Raw genomic sequence first — 14767 nt, forward strand, 5'->3', positions numbered from 1 at the left:
TGCCTCTGCCTCCTTGAATGTTAGGATTAAAGGTATGGGCTACCACCATCAGGCTGCTGTTAATTTTCTTGGTGTTGGGAGCTTGAATTACAAATAAAAACATGTAGTAGGAGCCAGACCCTAGGCATGTATGTGTTCTTTATGAGACAGAGCAACAACAAAAACTCTCCTAATTCCACAGTGTTCCTATGAAGGCAGTGACTATATATACAAGCATGTTTGTATTTTCTGTTTACTTTGTAGAAAAACTCACGTATTAACTCTTCCCCTGTGGGCTTACGGAAACTTCAGGGTGTTAATAGATGTCTGACTTTGTTAATTACTTTTTAGGTCACCAGTGAGAAGTTGTGCCGAGCCCAACATGAGCTTCACTTCCAAGCGGCCACCTATCTCTGCCTCTTGCGTAGCATCCGGCAGCATGTAGCTCTTCATCAGGAATTTCATGGCAAGGGTGAGCGTTCAGTGGAGGAGTCTGCTGGTTTGGTGGGCCTCCAGTTGCCCCGTCAGCCTGGAGGGAAGGGCTGGGAGCCGTGATGGAGTGAGCCCTCAGATGTCCCTTCATTCAAGAATTTAACCATTTCTACCAATATGTATTTATCATTAAATATTTTTTAAACTGTTAAGTTTTTTGTTGTTTTGTCCTGTATTTTTTGTTGACGGAGTGGCTAGGGAAATAAAATTGGAGGGGTCTGCAAATGAATTTGCTGAACTTTTTTTTACATTGGATTAATTGATGTTGTGGGTATCTGTGCTCCGCACATGAAGGTTCATGTGGAGGCCAGAGATTGACAAGAGGATGCCGTCCTCAAGTTCTCCTCCTTACTTCTTGAGACAGTATCTCTCACTGAATAGAGCTCACTAGTTTTGACCCAGAGACTGACTAGCACGTCCTCAGGATCATCTCTGCTCCCCAGCTTGGGGATTAGAAGCATCCACTAACATGATTGTTAACGAGAGTGCCAGGGATATGTGCAAACTAACCAGGGGCCTATTCCCTCAGCCCTGATGGGACTGGTCTAATTTTATAGCCCAGGGTTCTTTTTTCTTTTCTTTCTTCTTCTTCCTCCTCCTTTTCTTCTTTTTTTAAAGTAATAAGAGGCGATGGGCTCAGTGGTCAGGAGTGAGATGAGTTTGGTTTCTAGCACCCATGTCAGGTACTAACAACCACCTCGTATAACTCTAGTTTCAAGGGATCTAGCACCTCTGCTCTCTACAGGCACCTGCACTCATGTGCACATACTCATACACATATACATATTTTTTGAAGACATATTTTATGAATGAATGCTATCTGCATATACACCTTTACGCCAGAAGAGTTCATCAGATCCCATTATAGATGGTTGTGAGCCACCAAGTGGTTGCTGAGACTTGAACTCAGAACCTCTGGAAGATCAACCTGTGCTCTTTTATATGTGTGTATGTGTGTGTGTGTGTATAATTGATATTTATTGAGCTCTACATTTTTCTCTGCTCTCCTCCCTACCTCTCCCCTCCCCACTTCAATCCTCCCCCAAGGTCCCCATGCTCCCAATTTACTCAGGAGATCTTGTCTTTTTATACGTTCTACGTCCCATGTACATTAGATCTATATAAGTCTCTCTTAGTGTCCGCATTGTTGTCTAGGTTCTCTGGGGTTGTGGTTTGTAGGCTTCCTTTCTTTGCTTTATGTTGAAAAACCACCTATGAGTGAGTACATGTGATAATTGTCTTTCTGTGTCTGGGTTACCTCACTCAAAATAATGTTTTTGAGCTTCATCCGTTTTCCTGCAAAATTCAAGCTGTCGTTATTTTTTTTTTCTGTTGTGTAGTACTCCGTTGTAGACATGTAAGGTCATGTCGGAAGCAAAGACCTGCATTTGGAGATCTGCATTTTGTTTACAGCCATCTTAAGCTCACAGGTTAAGAAAAGTTTTTACCACCACCCCCCCCCCCCCCCCAAGCAGGGTCTAGAAAACCAACCTGGCATCTTATCTCCTAGCAGAGACCTGCAGGAACCAGGTTCTGGGAACTCATTAGCATTTTCCTTTGTTAGCCAATAATCACAGACCCTCAGTATTTACCTATCAGCTGGGGATGCCTCCAGACCTGAATTCCAGCAGACCTGAGTTTCCTGTCACCCTTTCCCTTCCCCCTTTTGCCCATTTGCTATATAACAGCTTCTGAGGAAATAAACTGAGACGGCTTGATCAGAAATCCTGTCTTGCCATCATTTCTCGTGTCTCTTGTCTCCTTTCTTTCCTCTCCACTAGGTTTATCAGGGACCTCCGTTCGTATCCCGCTGGCCGGGATATGTCGAGGGGCATTTAGGCTGTTTCCAGGTTCTGGCAATAACAAACAAAGTTTCTATGAACATAGTTAAGCACATGTCCTTGAGGCACGATTGAGCATCCTTTGGATATGTACCCACAAGTGATATTACTGGGTCTTGAGGAAGGTTGTTTCCTAATTTTCTGAGAAATGGCCACACTGACATCCAAAGGCGTTGTACCAGCTTGCATTCCCACCAGCAATGCAGAAGTGTTCCCTTTTCCCCACAACCTCTCCAGCATAAGTTGTGATCAGTGTTTTTGATCTTGGCCATTCTTACAGGTGTAAGATGGAATCTCAGAGTTGTTTTGATTTGCATTTCTCTGATGACTAAGGATGTTGAACATTTCCTTAAGTGTCTTTCAGCCATTTTAGATTCCTCTGTTGAGAGTTTTCTGTTTAGGTCTATACTCCATTTTTTTTTTTTTATTGGATTATGTGTTCTTTTGGTGTTCAATTTCTTGAATTCTTTGTATATTTTGGAGATGAGACCTCTGTCTGACGTGGGGTTAGTGAAGATCTTTTCCCATTCTGTAGGCTGCCGTTTTATCTTGTTGACCGTGTCTTTTGCTTTACAGAAGCTTTTCAGTTTCAGGAGGTCCCATTTATTAAGTGTTTCTCTCAGTGTCTGTGCTGCTTGGGGTTCTATTTAGGAAGTGGTTCCCTGTGCCAATGCGTTCAAGTGTACTTCCCACTTTCTCTTCTATAAGGTTCAGTGTGGCTGGCTTTATGTTGAGGTCTTTGATCCATTTGGACTTGAGTTTTGTGCATGGAGATAGATATGGGTCTATTTTCACTTTTCTACATGTTGATATCCAGTTATGCCAGCACCACTTGTTAAATATGCTTTCTTTCTTCCATTTGATGTTTTTTGCTTCTTTATCAAAGATAAGGTGTTCGAAGATGTGTGGATTGATATCTGGGTCTTCTATTTGGTTCCATTGGTCCTCCTGTCTGTTCTTATGACTGTTGGGGGCCTACCGCACCAGCGCGGGTTGGAACCAAGAGTCTCAGTGGAGGGTGTTCAGGTTGAATGAATTCACAGAGCACGAATTTGAGTTGGAACAGCTTCCTTATTGTTCTGCTGGGGCTAGCTTTTATACCATGGCACCAAAAGAGGAGGGGGCTGCGAAGGGACTGTCACCTGACCCCAGCAGGGACTGTCACCTGACCCCAGCTGGGATCAAGGAATGATCACGTGCACTCAAACTTCCTTTCCCAACTCCAGGAGCTGAGGGAAGTTATTATGTTTTCTTTGCAGATAAGCACCTCAAATTGGGGCAGGGATATGTAACTCGGGGCTGCAATTCCCACAGGGTTCAGGGGGGTCGCGCAAAGATGAGAACACCACCAACTCTAATAAACCAGAAGCAAACTTTATTCCAGAAACAAAATCCTAGGAAAACCAGAAGGAAACTTAAAAATAAAAAATAAAAATAAAACACCGCAGGGCACAGAAGCTTATCAGGTAGCTGAGACCACAGCCAGAGATGGTGTTTGTTAGGCTGTGGCAAAAGGCCAGTTTCTGAACCCACTTTTTATAGTAGGGACATCAAGCATTAGCTCTGAACAAAAGAATTTTTACAACCTTGTCCTGACCCTTGGGTTGGTCAGCGGAGACCCTAGAGAGGGGAGTGAGTGCTAATGTCAATGGGTAACTAGGCAGCCATCATGAAATATGTTTCAGAGGAGATTACAACGAAGGTCACTAATTGCGAGAAAACAGATGTCTTTAGCAATTAGTCAGAAAGGGACTGCTAGTAATACTTAGAAGGCTAATAAATTAAGATTAACTGGTTCTTAGGCTGAGAATTTATGAGATAGAAGAAAGCTTTTCACACTATCTCAAGGTAAAATTCAGACACTGCCATCCTTTACAACCTCCATTATCAGAGCTCATTAATTAAACCATTATTTAATAGTTTATGCTGTTTGTGGCTATTGTGAAGGGTGTTGGTTCTCTGATTTCTTCCTCAGCCCTTTTATCATCTGTGTACAGGAGGGCTATTGATTTTTTTTTTGAGTAATCTTGTATCCTGCTACTTTGCCGAAAATGTTTATGAGTTGTAGAAGTTCCTTGGTAGAATTTTTGGAATCACTTATGTAAACTATCATATCATCAGCAAACAGTGAGGGTTTGAATTCTTCTTTTCCAATTTGTATCCCCTTGATCTCCCTTTGGTGTCTTATTGCTTTAGCTAGGACCTCAAGAACTATATTGAATAGATATGAAAAGAGTGGACAACCTTGTCTTGTTCCTGATTTCAGTGGAATCGCTGGGAGTTTCTCTCCATTTTGTTTGATGTTGGCTGTTGGCTTGCTGTATATTGCCTTAATTATGTTTAGGTATGTTCCTTGTATCCCTGCTCTCTCCAAGACCTTTATCATGAAGGGATTTTGTATTTTGTCAAATGCTTTTTCAGCATCTAATGAGATGATCATGTGGTTTTTATTTTTCAGCTTGTTTTTATGGTGGATTATGTTGACAGATTTTTGTATGTTGAACCATCCCTGCATCTGTGGGATGAAGCTGACTTGGTCATGGTGGATGATGGTTCTGATGTGTTTTATTGAATTCAATTTCCTAGTATTTTATTTAGCATTTTTGCATCAATGTTCATGAGTGAGATTGTTCTGTAATTCTCTTTCTTAGTATTATCTTTCTGTGGTTTGAGTATCAGGGTAATTGTAGCCTCATAAAAAAGTTTGGCAATTTTCCCTCTGTTTCTATTGTGTGAAATAATTTGAAGAGTGTTGGTATTAGTTCTTCTTTGGAAGTCTTGTAGAATTCTAAACTGAAACCATCTGTTCCTGGGTTTTTTTTTTGGTTGGGAGACTTTTGATGACTGTTTCTATTTCTTCAGCAGTTATAGGTCTGTTTAATTCGCTTATCTGGTCTTGATTTAATTTTGGAAAGTGATATGTATCCAGAAACTTGTCCATTTCCTTTAAGTTTTCCAATTTTGTGGAGTACAGGTTTTCAAAATATGACCTGATGATCATCTGTATTTCCTCCGTGTCTGTTGTTATGTCCCCCTTTTCATTTCTGATTTTCTTAATTTGGATATTCTCTCTCTGCATTTTGGTTAGTTTGGATAGAGGTTTGTCCATTTTGTTGATTTTCTCAAAGAAACAACTCTTTGTCTCATTGATTCTTTGTATTGTTTTCTTTGTTTCTATTTTGTTGATTTTGGCTCTCAATTTGCTTATTTCTTGCTGTCTAGTTCTCTTGGGTGGGTTTGCTTCTTTTTGTTCTGAAGTTTTCAAATGTTCTGTTCTATTAATTCGCTAGTGTGGGATTTTTCTAGCTTCTTTATGTAGGCATTTAGTGATATGAACTTGCCTCTTAACACTAATTTCATTGTGTCCTATAAATTTGGGCATGTTGTGTGGTCATTTTCATTGAATTTTAGGAAGTCTTTAATTTCCCTCTTTATTTCTTCCTTGACACATGGATGATTCAGGTGAACATTTTTTAATTTCCATGTGTTTGTGGGTTTCCTGGAATTGGTATTGCTGTTGACTTCTAGTTTTAAAGCATGGTGATCTGATAAGGTACATTAGGTTATTTCAACTTTTTTGTATTTGTTGAGGTTTGTTTTATTACCGAATATGTGGTCAATTTTTTAGAAGGTTCCATGAGGTGCTGAGAAGAAGGTATATTCTTTTCTGTTTGGATGACATATTCTATAGATGTCTGTTAAGTTCATTTGAGTCATAACATCTGTTAGTTCTCTTATTTCTCTGTTCATTTTGTTGTCTGATTGCCCTGTCCAGTGGTGAGAGAGGAGTGTTGAAGTCTCCCACTATTATTGTGTGGGGTTTAATATATGATTTAAGCTTTAGAAGTGTTCTTTGACATATGAGGGTGCCCTTGTATTTGGGGCATAGATGTTCAGTATTGAAATTTCGTCCTGATGGATTTTTCCTATGACTAATATGAAATATTTTTGTCTTTTTTGACTGATTTTAGCTTGAAGTCTGTTTTGTTAGATATTAGGATAGCTACACCTGCTTGTTTCTTAGGTTCATTTGATTGGTATATTTTTCCCAACCTTTTGCTCTGAGATGATGTCTGTCTTTGAGGTTGAGATGCATTTCTTGTATGCAAAAGAGGGATGGATTCTGTTTTTGTATCCAGTCTGTTAGCTTGTGCCTTTTTATAGGTGAGTTGAGTCATTTACATTAAGTGATATTAATGACCAGTGGTTGCTATCTCCTGTTAATTTAGTTTTCATCGTTGGTGATGTTAATTTGTGCCTTTTTTCCTTCGGGATTTGCTGCAATGATATCATCAATTATCTGTGTTTTTGTTGGTGTAGCCATCTTCTTTGGGTTGGAGTTTTCCTTCTAGTATTTTGTGTAGGGCTGGGTTTGTGGCTAGGTATTGGTGAAATCTAGATTTGTCATGGAATATCTTGTTTTGGTCTTCTATGGTGGTCGACAGTTTTGCTGGGTATAATAGTCTGGGCTGGCATCTGTGGTCTCTAAATGTCTGCATAGTGCTTGACCATGACCTTTTGGCTTTCATTGTCTCCACTGAGAAGTCAGGTGTAATTCTGATAGGTCTACCTTTATATGTTACTTGGCCTTTTTCCTTTGCAGCTCTTAATAAGTAGAAAGTATAAAAAGACAAGATCTCCTGAGTTAATTGGGAGCATGGGGATCTTCGGGGATTACAGGGGGGAGGGGCAAGGCAGGAAGGGGAGCAGAGAAAAATGTAGAGCTCTATAAATATCAATAAATATATGTAAACAGGGTTTCTCTGTAGCTTTGGGGCCTGTCCTAGAACTCACTCCGTACACCAGTCTGACCTTGAACTCAGGCATGTGCTTGTCTCAATGAATTCTAATGTGTAAATGTAATACCTATATTTGTTCTTTGCCTCTATGCACACTTTTATTACTTGTGGTAAGCATTACCAAGTTTACAATGCATCTTTCTATATATTTCCCAAGCCTAGACAAACACAGTATAAAATATATGTGTGCATCTTTCTTTTTTTTCTTCTTCTTTTTTTTTCTTTTTTTTTTTTTTTTTTTTTTTTTTTTTGGTTTTTCAAGATAGGGTTTCTCTGTATTGCTTTGGAACCTGTCTTGGAACTCACTCTGTAGAGCAGGCTGGCCTCGAACTCACAGAGATCACCTGGCTCTGCCTCTCAAGTGCTGGGATTAAAGGTGTGCGCCACTATTGCCTGGCTAAAAAATTCTATAATTTTTTTGTTGTTTTGTTTTTCAAGACAGGATTTCCCTATATAGTCCTGGCTGTCCTGGAACTAGCTCTTGTAAACCAGGCTGGCCTCGAACTCACAGAGATCAGCCTATCTCTGCCTCCTGAGTGCTGGGATTAAAGTCATGCACCACCACTGTCCGGGTGTGCATCTTTCAAAACTTTTATTTTCTTGCTGTATGACTTGTATGAGTGCAGGTGTTTGTGTACCACCATGCTTGTAGAGAGGTAAGAGGACAATTTTCGGGAGTCAGTTTTCTCCTTCCACAGTGGGATCCGGGGACTTGAACTCAGGTTTTTAGTCTTATGCTCCTGGTGATTTTACCTACTTGCTGGTTCACTGTGTCTGTCTTTTATAAAAGTACACAACTGTAACCAAGTGGTGGTGCATACCTTTAACTCCAGCACTTAGGAGTCAGAGACAAGTGGATCTCTGTGAGTTCAAGGCCAGCCTGCTCTACAGAGCAAGTTCCAGGACAGGCTCCAAAGCTACAGAGAAACTCTGGCTCAGAAAAAAAAAAAAAAGTACACAACTGTGATGTGTTAAGGTCCTGACAGGAAACAGATGGAATAAGGTTGAGAAGAGTTAAAAGGGATACATGAAGGTTTGGGAAGATTTAAGTAATGTTAAGCAGTAATTTAACAACAGTGGGAGGTATTACTTCCTAAGATCTGAGAAGCAATGGTTCCTAAGGATGACAGCCACAGCTGAACCCCAGCCCATGGATGTCCAGGAAGAGGGGAGCAGCATGAACACCAGAACATCTGCAGCCTACTATTGTCAACTTGCTCCTCCTTTTAAACTGCACTTGAACCAATGGTCCTACTGCGTTTAGCTAACCCAATACAAAACTTGGCCTGTTTGGTATAGGGTCTCCTTGCTCTCCAAATTTATTCTGCCACAATCTGCTTCTGCATCTTCTAGTTCCTTCCTAGTCCTCTATCTTCACCTTGTCTGGCTCAATTCATGCACTGCTTATCATTTTTTTCGGATAAAAATTATTTACCGACAATTCTTTACTCCAATAGTGAAGATATACAATACAAATTTTTCAGAAGCTGCTAGGTGGTGGGGGCACACACCTTTAATCCCAGCACTAGGGAGGCAGAGGCAGGCAGATCTCTGTGAGTTTGAGGCCAGCCTAGTCTACAAGAGCTAGCTAGTCCCAGGACAGACTCTAAAACTACAGAGAAGCCCTGTTTCGAAAAACAAAATAAAACAAAACAAAATTAAAAAAAAAGAATTTTGAGAAGCCAATACCAGAGGAATAAAGAGAAACAGAAACAATAATGGGAACATTTAAATTTGATGTTACTGAGTACGAGTTCCTATGCTGTTTTTAGAAGTTACATGAAGGTTAAATGCCTTAACTATCTTAAAATTCAATCTTCCTTGTACATGGAAAGGAATTTTAACTTTTAATATTTCTTTCTAGTACCAATCCCAATGAAACTGATTGACTAAACTAGTTTAGCATTTCAGGAAAATGGATAATTTAAAATTTTTTTTGACTGAATAGTTCATAGAAGAAATTATATTTATGCAATTGCATGATATTTTCAATATTATAAATAGTAATTTGCATTCACAAATAAATATTTTACTCTAGTCAAAATAATCCCAGCACTCAGGATACAGAGGCAGGCAGAATCTGTGAGTTTGAGGCCAACCTGGTCTACAAGAGCTAGTTCCAGGACAGACTCCAAAGCTATAGAGAATTCCTGTCTTAAAAAAACCAAAAAAAAAAAAGAAAGAAAAAGAAAAAGAAACCAAAAAGAAAGAAATATATATCACTAAAATTATAATTTTACCTGATTTAAAAAATAGAAAACTTCACAAATTTGCATGTCCTCTTTGTACAGGGCCATGCTAATTCTCTCTGTATTGTTCAATTGCAGTGTAAATGCTACAGAATAAAGCAAGTGCTGGGATTAAAGGTGTGACCACCACCACCAGGCTGCTCTTAGTTTTCTTGGCGTTGGGAGTTTGAATTACAAATGAAAACATGTAGTATGAACCAGATGTTCACCTTCTACAATTTTGTGGAGGGGAAAGAAACCATATATAAACAAGTTAATGTAGGCTAATTTGTTGTGTACAGTATTTTTTTCTTTCTTTCTTGTGGTACTGGGGATTGAATCCAGGACCTTATGAGTACTAAACAAGTGTTCTATCCTTTTGTTTCTATTTTGAAAGGGGGGAACACACTCTCTCTCTCTCTCTCTCGTTTTTTGTTTTTGTTTGTTTTGAGGCAGGGTTTCTCTTTGTAGCCCTGGCTGTCTTGGAACTTATTCAGTAGACCAGGCTGGCCTAAGAGAACTGCCCATCTCTGACTCCTAAGTGCTGGGACTAAAGCTTGTGCCACCACTGCCCAGTTGTCTTTCTCTTTTTAATTTTTTTCTTCCTTTTTGTTTTCTTTGTGTGTGTGTGTGTGTGTGTGTGTGTGTGTGTGTGTGTGTGTGTGTGTGTTTTGTTGGTTTTTCGAGAACAGAGTTTCTCTGTGGCTTTGGAGCCTGTCCTGGAACTAGCTCTTATAGACCAGGCTGGTCTCGAACTCACAGAGATCTGCCTGCCTCTGCCTCCTGAGTGCTGGGATTAAAGGCATCCACCACCAGTATCTGGTTTTAATTGTATTTATGTTTGTGTGTGTGAGTGTGGGCACCTGGAGTCAATGCTAACTTTCCTGAGCTGGTTCTCTCCTTCCCCTGTTGGGTCTAGGGATTGAACTCAGGCTGTTAGTCTTGCACAACAAGCACTTTTACCCATCTTCAACACATGTTCCCATCAGTTCAGGTGGGCCTTTGATTCAGAACGATGCCAGAGCACTTTGGATTTTTTTTTTTGTTGTTCATTTTGCCTTAGTCTCTCAAGTAGCTGGGATTAGAGGAGGATACCAACACACAGAGGGTAATTTCTTTCTTCCTTCCTTTCTCTCTCTCTCTCTCTCTTTCTTTCTTTCTTCTTTTTTAAAGGCAAGTACACTGTAACCTGGATTGGTGGACTCATTATGAGTCCAAGGCTCACTTTGAATTTCTAATCTTTATGCTTCCTTTTTTCAAGTGCTACAGACATTTGTCACCAGGATTGGCTCTGGTTTTTTCTTGTGGGGGGAGGGAGAAGCGGGTTTGTGGATTCTCAATAACAATTGAGAATTGTTAGAACTCCTAGAAGAATGAAGAAAAATGTGTATTTCAAAACCCCCAAAATTTAAGTAGCTAACATCAAGGAGTAAGGACAATCTGAAACCTAACTTCTTGGGAGTAGCAGAATAAAAAATTATCTAATACTGCAACAGAATAAACATCTTTTCAGATGAACAAAAATGGAATTTACTAGCAGTCAAAAACAAAAGCAAACTCTGAAGCGGGAGGTAAAGGTCTATAAAGAACACGTCTTGTAGGTCATAGAGCATAGTGTCTTATACTCTTACAACTCTTGGTTACAGGGCGAAAGCTAGGGCTGATAGCAGAGTGAGCCTGGAAGTGTTCCAGTGAAAGTTGATTAGAAACACAGTGCCGCCGAGCTGGAATCTCAGCCCTTGACAGGTGGAGGCAACATGAGCATTTCCAGGCTATCTTCCAGGACGCAGCAAGTTTAAGGTCAGCCTGGACCCTGTCTTACCAAATCCAAAAACAGTTAGGCATAGTATTGAACTGCTGTAATCCCAGGACCTGGGACATACAGGCAGGTGGATCTCTATGAGTTTTGAGGGAAGCCTGGTCTAGTGGGTTCCAGGCCAGCCAGGGCTACAAAGTGAGACCCTACTTTAAACTAACCAGTCAACCAACCAAACCAAAAGAGCGGCTCTCCCCATACCAAACCAAACAAGGCAGTGGTGTGTATTCAGTTTCTGGGCAGCGGTTTGCAGAACCTAAAGAAATCTTCAAGCGAAAGCAAATGACCCCGAATGGAAAGGCCGAGCAGTCGGAAGGGATGAAGAGGAAAGTCACAATATGGACCCTGAATATATAAAACTTGGTTTGAGACACAACAATAGAAGGTGGATGCAGATTAATAATGGAAGGCATGTTCAGCACGCTCAAGATCCTGGATTTGGGGCAGTAAGATGGCTCAACAGGTAAAGACACTTGCCACCCAGCCTGCCAAGCTTTGATTCCTGGGATTCACATGGTAGTAGAGAATTAGCTCTGAAATTGTCCTGATCCCTACACTGTAGCACACAAAATAAACTTTTTGCTTGTTTGTTTGTTTGAGACAGGGTTTCTCTGTCGCTTTGGAGCCTGTCCTGGAACTAGCTCTTGTAGACCAGGCTGACCCTTAGATCTGCCTGCTTCTGCCTCCCGAGTGCTGAGATTAAAGGCATATGTCACCACTGCCTGGCAATTTTTTTTTAATTGGATTTAACCCTACAAACCAAAACACCTGGTAATAAGGCATAGGTAGGCAGATCTCTACTGAGCAATTTAAGTACATATTGGACCAATAGAAACTGATTGCAAAAAAAAAAACCAATTATTGCCGGGCGGTGGCGGCGTACGCCTTTAATCCCAGCACTCGGGAGGCAGAGGCAGGCTAATCTCTGTGAGTTCGAGGCCAGCCTGGTCTACAAGAGCTAGTTACAGAACAGACTCCAAAGCTACAGAGAAACCCTGACCGCCCCCCCCCCCCGCAAAAAAACACAATTATTTAGAGTACTATTTTTGAGATAGGGTGTCACTGTTGTTATTTTGAAAAATGGTCCTCGTGGGGCTGGAGAGATGGCTAAGTGGTTAAGAGCATTGCCTGCTCTCCCAAAGGTCCTGAGTTCAATTCCCGGCAACCACATGGTGGCTCACAGCCATCTGTAATGAGGTCTGGTGCCCTCTTCTGGCCTGCGGGCATATACACAGACAGAAAGAATATTGTGTGCATAGTAAATAAATAAATAAATAAATAAATAAATAAAAGAAAAATGGTCCTCGTGAAATAAGTGAGAATGCTGGAGAGACTCAGTGAACATAAGAAGGAATGAGACATTACTTTTCAGTTCTGCAGAAAGCTGGGCATCACCGTTTTGGGTTCTTGTTTGTTTTTTAATTCCCTAGTTGTATGTCTCGCCATCCTTTAGTTTTCATCGGCTGTTTTTTTGTTTGTTTGTTTTTTGTTTTGTATTGTTTTTGAGACAGGGTTTCTCTGTAGCTTTGGAGCCTGTCCTGGAACTAGCTCTGTAGACCAGGCTGGCCTCGAACTCACAGGGATCCACCTGCCTCTGCCTCCTGAGTGCTGGAATTAAAGGTGTGCACCACCACCGCCCGGCACATTGGCTGTATTTTTTAGGGACATAAAAATCTTCCCAAATTCTGATATTGCCCCTTTTTCAAATTCCTCACCCTTTTAGTTCAAGACACAAAACAATCAGTGAATGAATGTCGTGGTGACCAAGACTTCCTCTTCTGATATGCGAGCCCACTCGGGTAACCTACCGTAACTTTTCAGCCCTGGGATAAATTAAGAGGGACCAGACAGGCAAGCAGCTGCCAATTAGAGAATACAGGAACCCAGGGCCTCCTGCTTATCATGATTCCATAACGAGTTTTATTTAAATGCAGCTCAGGCTGACAATGGACCAGAAGACTTATTCCTTCCTTACACTGTATAGCTCAATCAAGCTGCCCTGAAATTTGCCTTCCAGCCTCAGCTACACTAGGGTTAGGCGTGTGCCACAATGTCCGGTTCAAAAACACTAAATTCTAAATAATTCCAAACAAATACTTGCAGATTTTGAAAATTGTTGTACAAAAAGGGCTGAAGAGAGCCTTAGAGATTAAAAGCATTGGCTGCAGAGGACTCAAGTTCTTAGTTCCCATCAGCCACATAGCAGCTCATAACCCTCTAAGTCCAATGCCAGAAGATGTGTCATTCTCTTCTGGCCTCTAAAAGCGCCATGCATACATATATGGACTTACATACACTGAGGTAAAACTCATGCATAAATTTTTTTTTAAATTTATTCATTTATTATGCTTTCAATATCTGCCTACATGTGTGCCTGCAGGCCAGAGAGGGCACCAGATCTCATTACAGATGGTTGTGAGCCACCATATGGTTGCTGGGAATTGAACTCAAGACCTTTGGAAGAGCAGGCAATGCTCTTAACCACTGAGCCATCTCTCCAATCCCAAAAAATTTTTTTGAAAAGGAAATTGATGTGTAATGGTAGAAAACTGTACAAATTAAATATATTCTAGAGAAATGCACTATTATGAACAATGTTATCCTGAGAAATGAATCCTTAGAAAAAAACACTAAAAGACTGAGTAATTGTTTGAGGGGGATTTTGGTGGTTTTGTGAGATGACCTCACCATGTAACTGTGACTGGCCTAGAACTAACTTAGACCAAACTCAAAGAGATCTGCCTACCTATGCCTTATTACCAGGTGTTTTGGTTTGTAGGGTTAAATCCAATTAAAAAAAAATTGCCAGGCAGTGGTGACATATGCCTTTAATCTCAGCACTCGGGAGGCAGAAGCAGGCAGATCTAAGGGTCAGCCTGGTCTACAAGAGCTAGTTCCAGGACAGGCTCCAAAGCGACAGAGAAACCCTGTCTCAAACAAACAAACAAGCAAAAAGTTTATTTTGTGTGCTACAGTGTAGGGATCAGGACAATTTAATGAAACTGAAAAAAAAACAAAAGAAACAAACAAACAAAAAATTTCCCTCCCAAGTATCCAGAAAGTAGTGACGTTTCACCTTAATTTTTTTTTTTTTGGCCAGTTTGTAAAACCAGCACGCAGTCGTGGCCTAGGTATTTCCCGTTGGCTCACTTGGACCTCACGAGAATGAGTTGTCTGTCACACCACCAGGCGTGAGATTAAGAAATCAACTATCGCAGTCAGCAAGAGTGCAGGGCGCCAGCTTGCCAGGGAGCTATGAGGCTGTCCGATGGGCCCTGCCGCCGTCACGCCGCTGTGCACTACGGCCTGACCCATTTGTCACCCGCAGACTCGAATTTAGACTAGCAGCTTCCAGTTGTTCTGAACGTAGCAATAGGGTCGGGAGGCCTGCTCTCCAGTGTGTTGATTTCGCGTTTTCGCGTGTTATTTCCTGAACCTGACGTGTCCCAGCTAGAACACAGATGAGGGGCAGTGGCAAAAAGCCGGAGGAAAAGGTTAGGCGTCCTGGGCTCGGTCCGGGCCCTCCTAAGGGTTCGCGACACCAGCAGCATCCGTCAGGAGAGCACCAACCCTGAGAACTTTGGCCGAACTACTTACTCCGACTCGCTCTAA

The 14767-nt window shown here is 41.1% G+C and overlaps 1 protein-coding gene and 1 non-coding gene across 2 annotated transcripts in view; one reads left to right on the forward strand and one right to left on the reverse strand.

Moving 5' to 3' along the window:
- The window catches only part of Luc7l2 (LUC7 like 2, pre-mRNA splicing factor), a 71661-nt gene that overhangs the window by 3918 nt on the left and 52976 nt on the right, over positions 1-14767 (forward strand). The window contains exon 2 of the mRNA XM_085683519.2: positions 331-451. Coding sequence (XP_085539645.1) covers positions 331-451 — 121 coding nt within the window. The remainder of the gene's footprint in view (positions 1-330; positions 452-14767) is intronic.
- LOC146889522 (U6 spliceosomal RNA) lies at positions 9358-9462 on the reverse strand. Its single transcript, XR_015000010.2, has one exon. It is a non-coding gene; the product is annotated as a U6 spliceosomal RNA (small nuclear RNA).

Source organism: Myodes glareolus, chromosome 25 (assembly GCF_982192425.1).
Source record: "Myodes glareolus chromosome 25, mMyoGla1.1, whole genome shotgun sequence".
In the NCBI taxonomy this organism is placed as follows: domain Eukaryota; kingdom Metazoa; phylum Chordata; class Mammalia; order Rodentia; family Cricetidae; genus Myodes; species Myodes glareolus.